Consider the following 16,532-nt stretch of genomic DNA (forward strand, 5'->3'; position numbering starts at 1 on the left):
AAAGGCAGTGTGGTGTGTTGTGGTTAGCACCATGGCTCTGTGCCCAGGCTGCCTGGGTTCAAACCCCAGCGCTCTGTATCCCTGAGGAAGTCCTTAGCTTCTCTGTGACTCAGTTTCCTCCTCAGAAGCATTGGGATGGTAACGGCGCCAACCTTGGTATTTCCTCCACTGTGATAAGAATTGTGTTTGCAGGGTGCCGAAAACAGGTCCGATCACGTACTAAGTACGCGGTCAGTACCACCCACTGCGGGATGCTAACGTTATTTACCTGGGGCACGTCCCCAAGCGGCGGGAAGGGGCGTCTGACTCCTCAGCATCCCTCCTGTTCACCGCTCATGGTTGGTTTTTTTGGGGGGTGGCGGTACTGGGGATGGAACCCAGGGGCATTCTACCTCTGAGCTACACCCCAGCCCTATTTCTTATTCTTTATTTTGAAACAGGGCCTCACTGAGTTGCAGAGGGCCTCACTAAGTAGCCGAGGCTGTCCGCAAACCGTGATCCTCCGGTCTCTGCCTCCCGAATGCTGGGATGACAAGTGTGCGCCCCCACGCCCGGCTTGTTCATGGTTCCTACCCATCTTCTGACTCAATGTGAAGGTGCCTAAGCACGTTGCCGGGGCGCCAACCCCGGTCTAGCAATGGAGAAGAGGCCCGGCAGCCTGGGTCGGGGGTTGGCTGCTGTCCCTGGTGCTGATAACAGGTTGCCTGCGGACCCCCGTAAGAACAGGACTCCAGGATGGAGACGCCGCTAACAACACGGGCCTGGGGCTGGGAGGCTCTTTCGGAGCACCATCCTGCTCTGCCTTGGGTAGAAAATAGAAAACAGCTGTTGGTCATCCTTGGGTGACACTGAGTCGAGCCTCAGTAGGGAGTTAGAATACCCTTCGCTCCTTCTGCGCCCAGCCCAACAACCCAGTAGTGGAGATGGGGCAGATTTCTAAATCTCTCCCTGGGGTTTGGGGGATCTCCATCTGTCCAGGCCCCCACTGCTGGCCCTGGACAGTTTCCCACTATCGCCTGATTGATTGATTGATTTGGTACAGGAGATTGAACCCAGGGGTGTTCTACCACTGAGCTACACCCCTAGCCCTTTTAATTCTTTAAACTAATGAATTAATTATTTAGTGATACTAGTGCTTGAACCCAGGGGCCTTCTACCTCTAAGTTACACCTCTAGGGCCATTTTTTAAATTTTATTTAGAAACAGTCTTGCTAAATTGCCGAGGCTGACCTCCAATCTGCACGCCTGCTGTCTCAACCTCCCAGTACTGGGGTTACAGGCGTACACCGCCACCCACCTGGCTCCCACAAATGGTCTTAAGTTGTCAGGCACTTAAGGAACACTCTTGGATTCTACCCACAAGTCCAACGTGCTTTTGAGGTCATTGTTGTCTTGGGGAACCAGGAGCCAGAATTTAATACCCACTTGGCACTCCGTATGCATAGAGGATTGCCTTTGAATTGCCTCGCAAAGAGAAATCTACCAGAACAGGTATACCACCTTGCAGAGTCCACTGCACATAAATAGGTCAGGAAGAATCATGCCCAGCCCTGTCCTTCCTGAATTGGGAAGGACTTAGTCCCTGGGCCCTGATGCGTTTCAGAAGGCGCCAAACGGAGGCAGGAAAATCTGTGCTGAGAAGTCACTTTCCAGCAAGGGGAACCCTAATGCAACGCAGAGGATCGGAAGAAAAACATGTGGCCAGGCATGGTGGTGCATGCCTGAATCCAGTGCTTGGGAAGCTGAGACAGGAGGATCGCAGGTTCAAGGACAGCCTCAGGAAGTAGTGAGATGCACACCAACCTAGCGAGACCTTGTTTAAAAATTTAAAAAATAGTCGGGCGTGGTGGCGCACGCTTGTAATCCCTGCGCTTGGGAGGCAGAGACAGGAGGATCGTGCATGTTTGAAGCCAGCCACGCTGGCTTAAGAGATCCTGTTTCCAAATAAAAAAGTATAAAAATAGGTCTGGGAATATAGCCCAGAGGTAGAAGGGTTTCCAGGAACCCCAGTACCACCAAAAAAAATTTAAAAAATAAAATAGGGCCGGGCGTGGTAGCGGAGGCTTCTAATCCCCGCACTTGGAAGGCAGAGACAGGAAGATCGCGCTGGTTCAAAGCGAGCCTCGCTGGCTTAAGAGACCCTATTTCCAAATTTTTTTTTAAAAAAAAGGTCTGGGAGTGTAGCCTGGAGATAGAAGGGTTTCCAGGAACCCCAGTGCCACCAAAAAATAAAAAATAAGTAAATAAAATAAATAAATAATAAAATAAAAAATAAAATAGGTCCGGGGGTGTAACTCAGGGGTAAAATTCCCCTGGGTTCAATCCCCAGTAACACACACACACACACACACACACACACACACACACACACACACAGGCTGATGCTTTCTGGGTGTGATGACACATGTCTGTAATCCCAGCTGAGGACTCAGGAGGCTGAAGCAGGAGGATCACAAAATCCGGGTCAGCCTGGACAGTTGAGTGAGTCCCTGTCTCAAATGCAATCTACCAGAGCTGGGGGTATATCTCCGTGGCAGTGTGCTTGCCTGGCATGCACAGAGCCCTGGGTTGGATCCCAGCACTGCAAAAGTTAAGAGCAGAAGGAAGAGCCGGGCACGGGCTCGGTGGCAGAGGCTGGACGCCCCCCACCAATAACAGGCCCTGTTTCTCCTCCTGAGGCAGACCCGCTGCGAATAACTCACATGGGGAGGATGTGCCGGCTCACAGAGGTGGCCACGAAATTCAACTCTAATCCCATTATCATCTATTTAAAAGCCTCCCTGCTGTCACTTCCTACCCCTACATCCTGGCCGCTCTGCTGCTAATCTGCTTTCTGTCTCCGGATTTACCTTTCCAGACATTCGATATGAGCAGATCCGTACGACCGTACATTAGGGTGATAAAGATGTTCTGGGTTGGCTTCTTTCTCTGCTGGAATGGCGCTAGATCATCTGTGAAAAGTCATTGAATTGTACACTTAAGGCAGGAGAATTTTATGACATATAAACTATATCTTTGTAAAACTGCTCTTTAAAAAAAAATAAGCCTTTCAGTGGCTCACTATTTCACCTTGGTTAAAATCCACACTGGAAGCCGGGCGTGGTGGCGCACGCTTGTAATCCCTGCGCTTGGGAGGCCGAGACAGGAGGATCACGCAGGCTCGAAGCCAGCCTCAGCTACTGAGTGAGGCTCTCAGCAACTTGGTGAGACCCTGTTTCCAAATAAAGTATAAAATAGGTCTAGGAGTATAGCCCGGAGGTAGAAAGCCCCTGGACTCCACCCCCAGGACCACAAAAAAAAAAAAAATCCACACTGGTAAATTGGGCGTGGTGGTGCACGCTTGTAATCCCAGCATTCAGGAGGCTGAGACAGGAGGATCACAGTTTGCAGCCAGCCTCACTTAGTGAGGTCCTTTACAACTCTGTGAGACCCTGTTTCAAAATAAAGAATAAAAAAAATAGAGCTAGGGGTGTAGCTCAGAGGTAGAATGCCCCTGGGTTCCATCCCTAGTAACACACACACACACACACACACACACACACACACACACACACACACACACACACACTGGTTCCTAGGGGACGTCCCTGCAGGCCCCGGCCCTGCCTGCCCTCCCTCACGGAGTTACCCGCATCTCCCCTCTTGCCAGCCCATCTTCCGTGGCAGCTGTCAGGCACGTCCCACCTGCGGGTGCTGGTCCCATCTCCCCACCCAAAGCAGAACCTGCTTTCCTTTTCCATGCCTCAGTCAAAACAGGCCGGAGAGTCCTCCCCCGCAGCCAGCAAGGCATCCTCTCTCCTGCCCCTTCAGCACACACCTGGTGGTGTCTCCCTCCCCGGGAGGATGGAAGCCCCGCCAGTCCTCTGCAGGACTGCTCCTTCAGCCCGAAGCAGGAACCAGGTGCTCAGCCTGAGAAGCACAGATGATGCTCTGGTGTGCGCCTCCACACCCAGCTTTGAAATTCTTAATCCATCTGGTGTTTTTTTTTTGTCCTGGGGACTGAACCTGGCAGGGGGTGGGGGTGTCGGGGGGTTCTATTCCCAAGCTATACCCCAGATCTCAAAATTTTAAAAGGGTGGTAGAAGTTGGGGATGGTTTATTTTTTTATTTGGAAACAAGGTCTTGCTAAGTTGCTGAGGCTGACTTTGAACCTGTGTTCCTCCTGTCTCAGCCTCCCAAGTACTGGGATTATAGGTTATTGGCCACCACATCTGGCTTTTTTTTTTTTTTTCGGGTTTGGGAATGGAACTCAGGGGCATTCAACCTCCATGCTACACCCCCTGCCCTATTTTTTTATTTTTATTTTTTTTTGGTGGTACTGGGGATGGAACCCAGGGGCCTTCTATCTCCGGGCTACACTCCCAGACCTATTTTTTATATTTTATTTGGAAACAGTCTCATAAGCCAGCTGAGGCTGGCTTCGAACCTGCATGATCCTCCTGTCTCAGCCTCCCAAGAGCGGGGATTACAAGCATGCACCACAACACCCAGCCTTTTTTTTTTTTTTCTTTATTTTGAAACCGCATCTCTCTGAGTTGCAGAGGGCCTCACTAACTAGCTGAGGCTGTCTGCAAACCGTAATCCTCCAGTCTCAGCCTCCCAAATGCTGGGATTACAAGCATGTGCCAACACGCCTGGCTACACCTGGCTCTTAATTTTTTTTTTTTTTTTTGCAGTACTGGGGATAGAACCCAGGGGCATTCTACCTCTGAGCTGCAACCCCAACTCTATTTTTTTTTATTATTTATTTTGAAACGGGGTCTCACTGAGTTGCAAAGGGCCTTACTAAGTAGCTGAGGCTGGTCGGGAACCCAGCCTGTCTCAGCCTCCCAAATGCTGGGATTATAAGCGTGCACCACGATGCCCGGCTTCGTAATAGATTTTTGTTGTAACTTGTTTTTGTGGTGCTGGGGATTGAAGCAGGGGCATTCTATCTCCAAGCTACATACCCCTGGCCCTATTTTATTTTTTATTTGAAAATAGAGTCTTGCTAGGTTGTTGAGAGCCTTGGTAAGCTGCTGAGGCTGGCTTCAAACCTGTGATCTCCCTGTCTCAACCACTCAAGTACTGGGATTACAGGTATGGGTCACCACATCTATTTTTTTTTTTGTTTTAACAAGGGTCTCTACATCCCCCCTTACAGGGGATTTAATTCAGGGGTGCCTTACCACTGAACTACATCCTCAACTTCCACCACCATTTTAAAATTTTGAGACAGGGTCTCGCTGAGTCCCCCAGGGTGGTACTGAACCTGCAATCCCCCACATCAGTTGCTGGGGTTGCAGGTGTGGGCCACCATCCTGGACCCCCACATTTCCATTTTGCACTAGGTCCCTTAAATTATGTAGCTGACCCACCTCTCTTTCAAAATGCTGCAATCTCACGAGAGACAGAAAGGCTGAGAAAGTGCTGCAGATTAGGAGCGGCCAAAGAGGCACGGCGACTCAGTGCAGCTCCTGGCTGGATCCTGAACTGGGGAGAAGGGAACAGTTATGAAGGACATTTTGGGGGCAACTAGCAAAATCTGAAAGTGAACTCTGGGTTAGGTAACAGAAATAATATCAAAATAAAATGTCTTAATTTCACTTGTCGTAGCATAAAAAAAGTGTCCTAGGGAGCTGGGCATGGTGGTACACGCTTATAATACCAGTACTTGGGCTTAGATAGGAGGACTGTAGATTTGCAGCCAGCCTCAACAACTTAGTGAGGCCCTGTTTCAAAACAAAAATAATAAAGTAAAATAGGGCTGGGGGCATAGCTTGGAGGTAGAATACCTCTGGGGTTCAACCCCCTAGCACACACACACACAAAAAAAGAAGATCCTTGTCAAATCTTGGCACGGTACTAGATATAGGATCATGTCTGCAACTTGGCTGGTTTTAAAAAAAAAATGAAGTACAAAGCTGGGCGTGGTGGCTCACGCTTGTAATCCCAATACTTGGGAGGCTGAGACAGGAGGATCACAGGTTCACAGCCAGCCTCAGCTACTTAGGCCCTCTGCAACTTAGTGGGACACTGTATCAAAATCAAAATCAAATTAAATCAGGCTGGAGGTGTAGCTCCAAGTAGAATGGGAAGTAGAATGGCTCTGGGTTCAATCCCCAGCACCACACACACACACACACACACACACACACACACGCACGACTACAAATATTAAGGGAAATTGGGCAAATGCAAATGACTGATAAATGGTTCGTGACTGAGCACAAATGTGCGGGGAGTCCTTTACACTATTCTTACAACTTTCTAGAGGTTTTGTTTTGCTTTTGGTAGGGGATATGGGGATAAAGGAAGCACGGCTGGACAGACCAGAACAGGCTTTAACCGGGGGTAACGTCTGGTAGGGGCTGTCCGTAAGTCGGGAGCCTCATATCTTTGCAGACTAGGGGCTTTCATAAGCCAAGGAAGGAGGGGTGCAGGAGTCGTCCTTTGCCACTGGTTGGTGGGCTAGTGACGACCAGGTCATGGAGGCAGGGTAATGATCAGGGGGTGGTCCCCTTTCTTTCCCACCATTTTTGGGTCCCTTATTTAGGGTCTTGCTAGGTTGATGAGAGTCTCACTACTTACTGAGGCTGTCCCCAAACATGTGATCCTCCAGTCTCAGCCTCCCACGTACTGATATTATTTATTTATTTATTTATTTATTTATTTATTTATTTGGGGGGTCTGGGGATGGAACCCAGGGGCATTCCACCTCCGAGCTACACCCCTACCCTATTTTTTTATTCGTTATCTTGAAACAGGGTCTAAGTTGCGGAGGGCCTAAGTAGCTGAGGCTGGCCACGAACCACGATCCTCCAGTCTCAGCCTCACAAATGCTGGGATTACAAGCGAGCGCCACTATGCCTGGCTTCAAGCACTGAGATTACAGGTGTGCCACCATGCCCAGCTCTAGAGGTATGAAATTACATCAAAGAGCCAGGAATGATGGCTGGAAATCCCAGTACTTGGGATACTGGGACAGGAGGATTGCAGGTTCACAGCCAGCCTCACTCCTTAATGAGGCCCTCTGCAACTTAGTGAGACCCTGTTTTTTTTTTTGTTTTTGTTTTTGTTTTTTTTAAGGCGGGTGTGGTGGCGCACGCATTCAGGAGGCTGAGACAGGAGGATCACAGTTTGCAGACCCTGTTTTGGTTTTTGTTGTTGTTGTTTTGTTTTGTTTTTTTTGGTGGCACTGGGATTCCTGGAAGCCCTTCTACCTCTGAGCTACACTCCCAGACCCACGCCCGGCAAGAGACCCTGTTTTAAAATAAAGAATAAGCCGGGCATGGTGGCGCACGGTTGTAATCCCCGCGTTTGGGAAGCAGAGGCAGGAGGATGGTGCTGATTCGAAGCCAGACTTGCTGGCTTAAGAGACCCTGTTTCCAAAAAAAAAAATATATATATATATATAAAATAGGTCTGGGAGTGTAGCCTGGAGGTAGAAGGGTTTCCAGTACCACCAAAAATTAATTAACTAATTAATTAAAATAGGGCAGGGAGTGTAGCTTGGAGGTCGAATGCCCCTGGGTTCCATCCCCAGACCCACAAAAATAAAAAATAAAAAAATCGGACTTGGGGTGTAACTAGGAGGTAGTGCACGTAGGCTCAATTCGTAGAACCACAAAAAAAGGAAGAAATTGCATTAATTAAAAAAGTTAAAAGAAAAAGAGTAGCCGTAAAGAAAAAAAGAAAAAGATTAAAAAGTTAACCCTAACCCCGTCCGCTCCGTGGCAGACGATAGATAGGAAGTACTTCGGGAGCTCTCGCGAGGCGGGCGCCGGGCGGCGATGGACAGACGAGAGCCGCCGCCGGGCTGCAGTCACGTGAGGCGCGCCCACGTGACCGGCGGCCCAGTCCAACATGGCGGCCCCCACGGGCTGCCGGCTCTTCTTCCTGCTTTCGCTGCTCGGCTTCCTCGGGGAGGCGCGCGGCGGCGTGGGCTCGGGGTGAGTGCCGCCCCGGGGCGGGCCGGGCCCGGGCCTCCCCCCCGCCGCCTCGGGGCTCACGGCGCCGTGTCCCCGCAGGGCCTCGCGCGACGACGACCTGCTGCTGCCCTATCCCCGCGCGCGCGCGCGCCCCGCCCGGGACTGCGCCCGGGCGCGCGCCGGCCGCCGCGAGCACGAGAGCTGGCCCCCGGCCGCGGCCCCCGGCGCCGGCCGCCCGCGCGTGCGCGCCTTCGTCTCGCACTTCGGCGGGCGCGCGGTGGCCGGCCACCTGACGCGCGTGCCCGAGCCCCTGCGCCGCTTCTCGGTGCTGGAGCCCGGCGGGCCCGGCGGCTGCGCGGAGCGGCGCCGCGCCACGGTGGAGGAGACGGCGCGCGCGGCCGGCTGCGGCGTGGCGCAGAACGGCGGCTTCTTCCGCGTGGGCAGCGGCGAGTGCCTGGGCGACGTGGTGAGCGACGGGCGGCGGGCCAGCAGCTCCGGGGGGCTGCGGAACGCGCAGTTCGGCATCCGGCGCGACGGGACGCTGGTCACCGGGTGAGCGGGCAGGGCCGGCCGTCGGGGCGGCCCCGCGGTGCCCCGCCGCGTCGCCTCCGGTCCCGACCCGGAGTGGCGGGGCATCCCTGGGCTGCTTCGCCAGCCGGTGCCTCTGAGCACGTGCTGCGATGGCGGAGGGCAGGGGACGCTTTGCCTTCGCCCGCTCCCGTCCCTGGGAAAAGTCAACAGAGCTAGGTAAATAGTTATGGCGCGTCCAGAGCCCGGCTGTGCAGCCGAGCGGTGATCCGGGTGAGCCGGCCGCATCGGTGCCCGTGTTGGTTTTAGGCAGGGCGGTGAGGAAGCCGCCTGCCGCCCCGAGGTGACCTGTGAGGATTAATGGGGCAGAGTCAGAATGGAAGCAGAGCGTTCCAGGCAGAGGGAACAGCAGGCGCACGGCCCAGAGGCTTGGCGGGTGTGAGGGAGCCACAGAAGGAGCCCGGCATCGGGGGGACAGCGCTGGCCAAGAGTTGGCCCTAGGCCTGGCTGGGGAAGGGAGAGGACCTTGGAGGAACGAAGCGCGGGTTCGGAGGCTGCTAGGGCATCGGGCAGTTTTGCTGGGGTGACAGCCTGGAGGTCCGCGTCAATTTGAGATCTCTTGGGGATGCTTTTTTTTTTTTTCCTGGGGGTGGTATTGGGGTTCCTGGAAGCCCTTCTACCTCTGGGCTACACTCCCAGACCTATTTTATACTTTTTTTTTTTTTTTTGGTGGTACTGAGGGTGGAACCCAGAGACTTTCTACTTCCGGGCTATACTCCCAGACCCATTCTGTATTTTATTTAGAAACAGGGTCTCACTGAGTTGCTGAGAGCCTCACTAGCTGAGGCTGGCTTCGAACCTGTACCATCCTCCTGTCTCAGCCTCCCAAGCACAGGGATTACAAACATGTGCCACCACGCCCGATGGGGATTAATTTTGAGATCTCTTGGGGATGGATTTTTCTTTTTCTCTTTTTGTTTCTTTTCTTTTTTTCAGTGTTGGGGATAGAACCCAGGGGCATTCTATCTCCGAGCTACACCCCCAGTCCTATTTTTTTATTCTTTTTTTTTTTTCCGGTACTGGGGGTGGAACCCAAGGGCATTTTACCTCCAAGCTACACCCCCAGGCCTGTTTTTTTCTTTTTAATTCTTTATTTTGAAGCAAGATCTAAGTTGCAAAGAGCCTCACTAAGTAGTAGCTCAGTCTGGCTGCAAAACAACCATTATCCTCCTGTCTCAGCCTTCCACATGCTGGGATTACAAGCTTGTGTCAGCACGCCCAGCTTTTTTTTTTTTTTTTTTTTTTTTTTTTCTGAAACAGAGTCTTACTAAGTGCAGAGGGCCTCACTGAGTAGCTGAGGCTGGCCGTGAACTTGTGATCCTCCTGTCTCAGCCTCCCAAGTATTGAGATTACAAGTGTGCACCACCCCGTGGGGCTGGGAGATGGATTTTTCTATTAAGTGAAGTGTAGACTGTTTGCATAGTCGTGTGGAGGGGAGTACTGTCAGAATCCTGCCCAACTTCAGTCCTGTGGGACCTGGCTGTGGTAACAGGGAGATTCCCAAGAGCAGAGGGAGCCATGGGTACACCCAGGCCCAGGCCTGTCCCAGGGGCCCAGCGAGGAATCAGGAAGCCAGGCCGAGGCGGGGAGGCGGGCAGGGAGGGGGAGCCCACTGTCCAGCTGCACCTGCAGTGAGGGAGCCTCACACCTCCTCTGGGTCCAGGTACCTGTCTGAAGAGGAGGTGCTGGCCACTGAGAATCCGTTTGTGCAGCTGCTGAGTGGGGTGGTGTGGCTGGTACGAAATGGCAGCGTCTACATCAACGAAAGCCAGGCCACGGAGTGCGACGAGACGCAGGAGACAGGTGAGGGGTGGGAGGGGGCAGCGCAGCTCTCCTGAGAACCAGGAGCAAGGAGCGCCGTTCTGAAGTCTTTCTTTTATTGAGCTGCTAGTTTATGCTTAGCACTATTCTGGGTCTGGGGGAGCCAGGAGGGTTAAGACAGCCTTGCATGGGATAGATAAAAAAGAAAATAAGTATATGGTAAGCCAAAAAGAATGGGTTAAGTGTGAAGAGAAAAAGTGAGGGAAGAGAGACAGATGAGGGCCAGGAGCAGTGAGCCTGAGAACAGAGGAGTGCCTGCAAGTCCCCCTGGGCGTCAGCCTCCGCATCGCCCAGCACTTGAAACGTAGAGTCAAAAGCGCACCCACCTTAGGTAGACAACAGCAGAGTCCCCGCGGGGTCCCCGCTTGGTGATTCTTTATAATTTTTTATTTTATTTATTTATTTCTGTGGGTCTGGGGATGGAACCCAGGGGCATTCGACCTCTAAACTATACCCCCTGCCCTGTTTTTTATTCTTTATTTTGAAACTATGTCTCACTGAGTTGCAAAGGGCCTCACTAAGTAGTTGAGGCCATCCGCAAACCACAATCCTCCAGTCTCAGCCTCCCAAATGCTGGGATTACAAGTGTGCACCACCATGCCCAGCTTCCTGCCCTATTTTTTTTTCTTTATTTTGAAACAGGGTCTCACTAATTTGCGGAGGGCCTCACTAAGTAGCTGAGGCTGTCCACGAACTGCGATCCTCCGTTCTAAGCCTCCCGCATGTGCTACCACGCCCGGCTCTTTTTGTGTGTTTGTTTGGTACTGGGGGTGGAACCCAGGGGCTTTTCTACCCAGACCTATTTTATACTTTATTTGGAAACAGGGTCTCACTAAGTTGCCGAGAGCCTCACTAAGTAGCTGAGGCTGGCTTTGAGCCTGTGCAAGCCTCCTGTCTCAGCCTCCTGCTTGATCTGCTGGACATCCCTGAGATGCATAATACCAGCCCCCGCCCCCCGGCCCTGTGTGAGCTCTGTGGGCGTGGGGGCAATCAAGGAGGGCCTCACAGAGGAGGTAGCCTTGGTTCAGAAGGAACACTCACAGGAATTTCTCAGGCAGGACACGGTTCCCAGCCAGAGGGAGCAGAGTGGGAAAAGGCCCGAGGCAGAGGATTGCAGGCCGCTGAGAGGCCCGAGGCCTGACGAGGCCAAGAGTTGGTACCAGGCCACTGGGTCTTGCGCTGAGAAGAGCAGAAGCCATCAGAGGCTGAAGTCACATGGGGTCCACTCCCTCTGAAGAAGCTCCCTCTGGCTGCGGCGTGGAGACTGCGGGGGAGCAGAGGGGAGGCAGAGAGGCCCCTGAGATGCCCCCCGGGGAGAGGGGCTGCAGGGATCAGGAGGCGGAGCCCTGGAGGCCGGGTGCCCAGCCAGGCTGCTCCTCCCTCAGGTTCCTTCAGCAAATTTGTGAACGTGATGTCAGCCAGGACGGCCGTGGGCCACGACCGGAAGGGGCAGCTGGTGCTGTTCCACGCGGACGGGCAGACGGAGCAGCGCGGGTGAGTTCCGGGAACGGGGCCTCCGGGCCAGGACTGAGTCCTGCCCGCCCAGCAGCAGCCATGCTCTGCCCCAGCCATTCTCAGCGCACACCCAGTGGCCCCCTGGGAGAAGGACCCTGGGCCCCCACCTCCCAGCCTCCCCGGAGCCCCGGGGCCGCAGAGTCGGCCGGCGGAGGCCTCGGCTCCGATCCCGGCTCGGCCTTCGCTCGCTCCGTGGCTGTGGGCGAGTCCTCGGCCTCTCAGCTCGGTTCCTCCACCACAGAGGGCGTGGGGCTGGCCATTGCTGCGCAGCTGATCAGCTCAAGTGGATGCGCTTAGAACAGCGCCCCGTGCTGGGTCACAGTGCCGTGGGTGGGGAGCCCGGAAGCGCTCGCCCGGGAATGCCCAGGGCACCCGGGACCGAGCCAGGGCCTGGGGCGCGCCGGGCTCTTGGCGGAACTTTTTCCAAGCTCATTGCGGTTGTTGGCAGAATCCAGTCTCTCTGTGCAGGATGGAGGTCTTGGTGGCCCCGCTGGCCCCTAGTTCATATTCCTTGTGTGGAGACCCCTCCCCGTCTTCAAGCCCCAGGTGTGTCCAGTCCCTCTGTCTCCCCGCATATCCAGACCCGGTCCCTTCTTCCCCTGCCGCCAGCCAGAGGAAGCGCTCTGCTTTTCAGGGCTCCTGTGACTCCATTGGGCCGTCCTGGATAAACCGGGGTCTCTCCCCATGAGGGACACCCGTGAAACCCAAACAGCACAGTCACAGGAGTGTTCGCCCATATCCCAGGCCCCCGGAATTTGGACAGGATGTCTGTGGGCGGCTGCTCAGTAATTAGCCTGCCCCGTGGGCCTGGCACTGTCCGCCACCGAGAGCAGGGCGAGTTAACGGAAGCAGCCGCTGCAGTCTCAGCACCCTCCCCCACTGTGCCGCAGCGTCAGCCTGTGGGAGATGGCGGAGTTCCTCCTGGAGCAGGACGTGGTCAACGCCATCAACCTGGACGGGGGCGGCTCCGCCACCTTCGTGCTCAACGGGACCTTGGCCAGTTACCCGTCGGATCACTGGTAAGCGCACCAGAGTCCAGCTTCATGGGGGCGATCCCAGACAAGATTGAGTCCCTCCTGTGGGCAGAGCCCTGCTCTCGGGGTGCCGGGGCTGCCCATGCCCACGAACAGGGCCAGCTGGTCAGGAGAGACCTCCCTGAGCATAGTGAAACAGGAGCGAGCCAGGTGCAGAGGCCCACACCTGTGATCCCAGTCCTTGGGAGGCTGAGACAGGAGGATCACAGGATGGAGGACAGCCTTAGCAGCTTAGCAAGACCCAGTTTCAAAATGAAGATTAAAGTGGCCTAGGGCGTAGCTCAGAGGCAGAATGCCCCAGGTTCAATTCCCTGTACCCAAAACCTCCCCCCAAAAAACCTGAGATTGAAGGGTGAGGAGTTGGCTGGGCTGGGAGGTCTTCCAAGTAGAGGACACTGTGAATGCAAAGGCCCTGGGGACGAGGAGGTGGGGAAGGAAGCCCTGGGCCAGCCTAACCCCCTTGGGCTGCAGAAGCTTCAAGGGCCGCCTTGCACCCTCCTCAGCCAGGACAGCAGGTGGCGCTGTCCCCGCCGCGTGTCCACCGTGGTGTGTGTGCACGAGCCGCGCTGCCAGCCACCCGACTGCAGCGGCCACGGGGTCTGCGTGGAGGGACGCTGCGAGTGCTCGGGCGGCTTCTGGAGGGGTGCGGCCTGCCACGAGTTGGACTGCGGCCCCTCCAACTGCAGCGGCCACGGGCTGTGCACCGAAAGTGAGTGGGCCCCCGGGGGTGGGGGTCCCTGTTCTCCCAGCCCCGCTCCTGCCCCCGCCCTCACCCGGCCCCTCCCTTTCTTGTCTCGGCAGCTGGCTGCCATTGCGATGCTGGGTGGACGGGGTCCAACTGCAGCCAAGGTGAGTCGGCCAGGCGCCCAGCAGGTGCGGGCGGGCAGCCCTGGCAGCGCCCGGCAACACTGCGCTCACCCCGCCGCTCTGGTCTCTTCCTCTCTCCTCACCTGTACACCTCTGTGTGGTTGGCCAAGATGCTGCCCGGGTTCCGGGCACTGCTGGGCTCGGGCAGTTCCCAGCCTCGGCCTCGGCCCCCCGCAGCCTCCTCTAGGGTCTCTCCAGTCCTGTTCCCTCATAAGGACCTCGGGTTATCAGCTTAAGCCCAAATGATGTCATCTTCAGCCCTTAATGACATCTGCAAAGCCCCTGCTTCCCGATAAGCTCACACTCAGGGCCGGCGTGGGGACTCTACACACGCTGACACCATCCTCTCCTGCAGAGAGGCCCCGACACCAAGGCCCGACTGCTGTCTTTCCGTCTTCTCTCTGCAGAATGTCCCCGTGGCTGGCACGGGCCGGGCTGCCAGAGGCCTTGCCAGTGTGACCAGTGTCCCTGTGACCCCCAGGCTGGCAACTTCAGCGTCTCCCAAGGTACGGGGTCCCCAGGAGCACCCCGGGCGGGGCGGGCAGGACCCCTCTGCAGCCCCTGCAGCCTGCCTCTGGTTCTTACAGTGAAGCAGTGTCTCCAGCCATCCCAGGACGTCTCCAGGGACGGAGCACTCTCCTTTTTCACCAGGTGGGTACTTCAGTGGGAGCTGGGACCCCCCTTGGCACCCCAGGCCCTGCAGTCCAGGGACCGAGCGAGGCCGGAAGGTGGCAACTGGACCCCCCAGTGATGCAGCTCTGTCGAAAGCGCAGAGAGGGTCACAGCTGCGGCCAGCAGCCACCTGACAGCCGAGGAGCTGGCGCAAGGCTCCGGGGAGCGAGGGGGCCACCGTGGGCTTCATCGTCCTGGTGCAAAGACCCAAAGACCCAGGGGCCTGTCCTGGCATCTCAGGCTTTGTGTCGATGCTTTCTTTCTGTTTGTAGCTGGTGGATTTCAGACTTGATCCCCAGAGGACTTGTTAAAAGAAATCACCAGGCCCCAGTCCAGAACTTCCCCATCCCAGGGTCTTGGGTGGAGCCAGGATCTACCTACCTTTCTTCCTTCCTTTCTTTCTTTCTTTCTCTCTCTCTCTCTCTCTCTCTCTCTCTCTCTCTCTCTCTCTCTCTCTTCCTTTCTTCCTTTCTTCCTTTTTTATTTATTTTTTTCAGTACTAGGGATAGAACCCGGTGGCATTCTACCTCTGAGCTACACCCCAGCCCTATTTTATTCTTTGCTTTGAAACAGGGCCTCACTAAGTAGCTGAGGCTGGCTGCAAACCGGTGATCCTCCTGTCTCCACCTCCCAAGCACTGGAGGATCTATATTTCTCAAAGGATCCTGGGCAAAGCCGCCGCCACCACCCAGGAACCCCGCTTTGAGAACTTCTGCCGGCTCTCACCTTGATAGCACAATCCGGGTTCCCTAGTTGCCACCCCGACCCAGGAGGTGGTGTTGGCATGAAAGCAACGCTCCCTTGGCTTGTCCTAGAGGGAGACAAGTCAGAAGGGCAGTGGCCGGCCCCTCATAGAGGTCCTGACCCAGGGAGTCCAGGAGAAGCCCAAGAAGGCTCAGGGCAGGGCAGGGACCAGGCTGAGTCCTGGAGCCCCGGGCCTCAGGTCCAGGGTCTTCCAGGTACAAGATCCCGATACCCCCTGCCGTGCAGACCTGGACCCCTCACAGCTGCCTGGAGAGGAAAAGGAAGTGGAGACTGGAAGACAGGGCTGTGGGCTCCCCTTGAGCCATCCTCCTGTGGGTGCTTGTGCATTGAGGGCTTCCACCTAAGGCTTAAAGAGAGACATCCGAGGACCTAGCCCTTGTCCCTCACCCTGGAGGAAGAGGGATGTCTTGGTCAGCATTCTCACTGCTATAATCCAAAATGGGGGCCGGGCGTGGTGGGCACGCTTGTAATCCCCGCGCTAGGGAGGCAGAGACAGGAGGATCGCGCAGGTTCGAAGCCAGCTGCGCGCGCTGGCTTAGGAGACCCTGTTTCCAAATAAAAATGTAAAAATAGGTCTGAGAGTGTAGCCCGGAGGTAGAAGGGCTTCCAGGAACCCCAATACCCCCCCCCCAAAAAAAATCAGTGAATCTCAAAAAATAAAACAGGGTCTCACTGAGTTGTAAAGGGCCTCACTGAGGCTGTCCGCGAACCATGATCCTCCTGTCTCAGCCTCCCAAATGCTGGGATTACACGCATGCACCACCACACCCAGCTCCTATTTTATTTTTATTTTGAAATGGTCTCACTGGGTTGCTGAGAGTCCCACTACTTGCTGAGGCTGTCCTCGAACCTGCGATCCTCCTGTCTCAGCCTCCCAAGTACTGGGATCCTAGGCGTGCAGCACCATGTCTGGCTTGTATCGTTCACATTTCTGGAAGGTATTTGTAGTGTCTTGAAGTATCAGAGCACATGGTCCTGCATAGCGACTGTCCCCACTGCCTCCCTCTCGTGTCTTTGGTGTACCCTAATCCCACCACACCCATTTGGCTCAGTTCCCCACTGGGGCCCTGGAGGCCTGGCTCTGAGTGGTTCTGGGGCCGTGCCCCCACCTGAACCCGCCCCTCAGCTGCGTTCCTCTCTCGCCCCCAGGACCACCTGGCTGGCCCTCACCCTGGCCCTCGGCTTCCTGCTGCTAATCAGCATCGCTGCCAACGTGTCCCTGCTCCTCGGCTCCAGAGCCGAGAGAACCTGGCACCTGGATGGGGACTACGTGTACCACCCGCTGCAGGAGGTGAACGGGGAGCTCCCGGCTGCCGAGAAGGAGCAGTCTGGGGACACTCACGACCCCTTCAAGGACTGA

General features: G+C 55.4%; 1 protein-coding gene across 1 annotated transcript; it reads left to right on the forward strand.

Moving 5' to 3' along the window:
* Positions 1–7,845: 7,845 nt before the first annotated feature.
* Positions 7,846–16,532, forward strand: NAGPA (N-acetylglucosamine-1-phosphodiester alpha-N-acetylglucosaminidase; the record flags this gene model as incomplete). The annotated part of the gene is made up of 10 exons (XM_080703364.1): positions 7,846–7,931; positions 8,010–8,462; positions 10,162–10,301; positions 11,705–11,813; positions 12,725–12,853; positions 13,372–13,577; positions 13,670–13,717; positions 14,143–14,241; positions 14,323–14,386; positions 16,322–16,532. 10 exons carry the CDS (start codon positions 7,846–7,848, stop codon positions 16,530–16,532), a joined length of 1,545 nt encoding a protein of 514 aa, XP_080559490.1.

This window comes from Muscardinus avellanarius (genome assembly GCF_963383645.1).
Source record: "Muscardinus avellanarius genome assembly, chromosome: 10".
Taxonomy (NCBI): Eukaryota; Metazoa; Chordata; class Mammalia; order Rodentia; family Gliridae; genus Muscardinus; species Muscardinus avellanarius.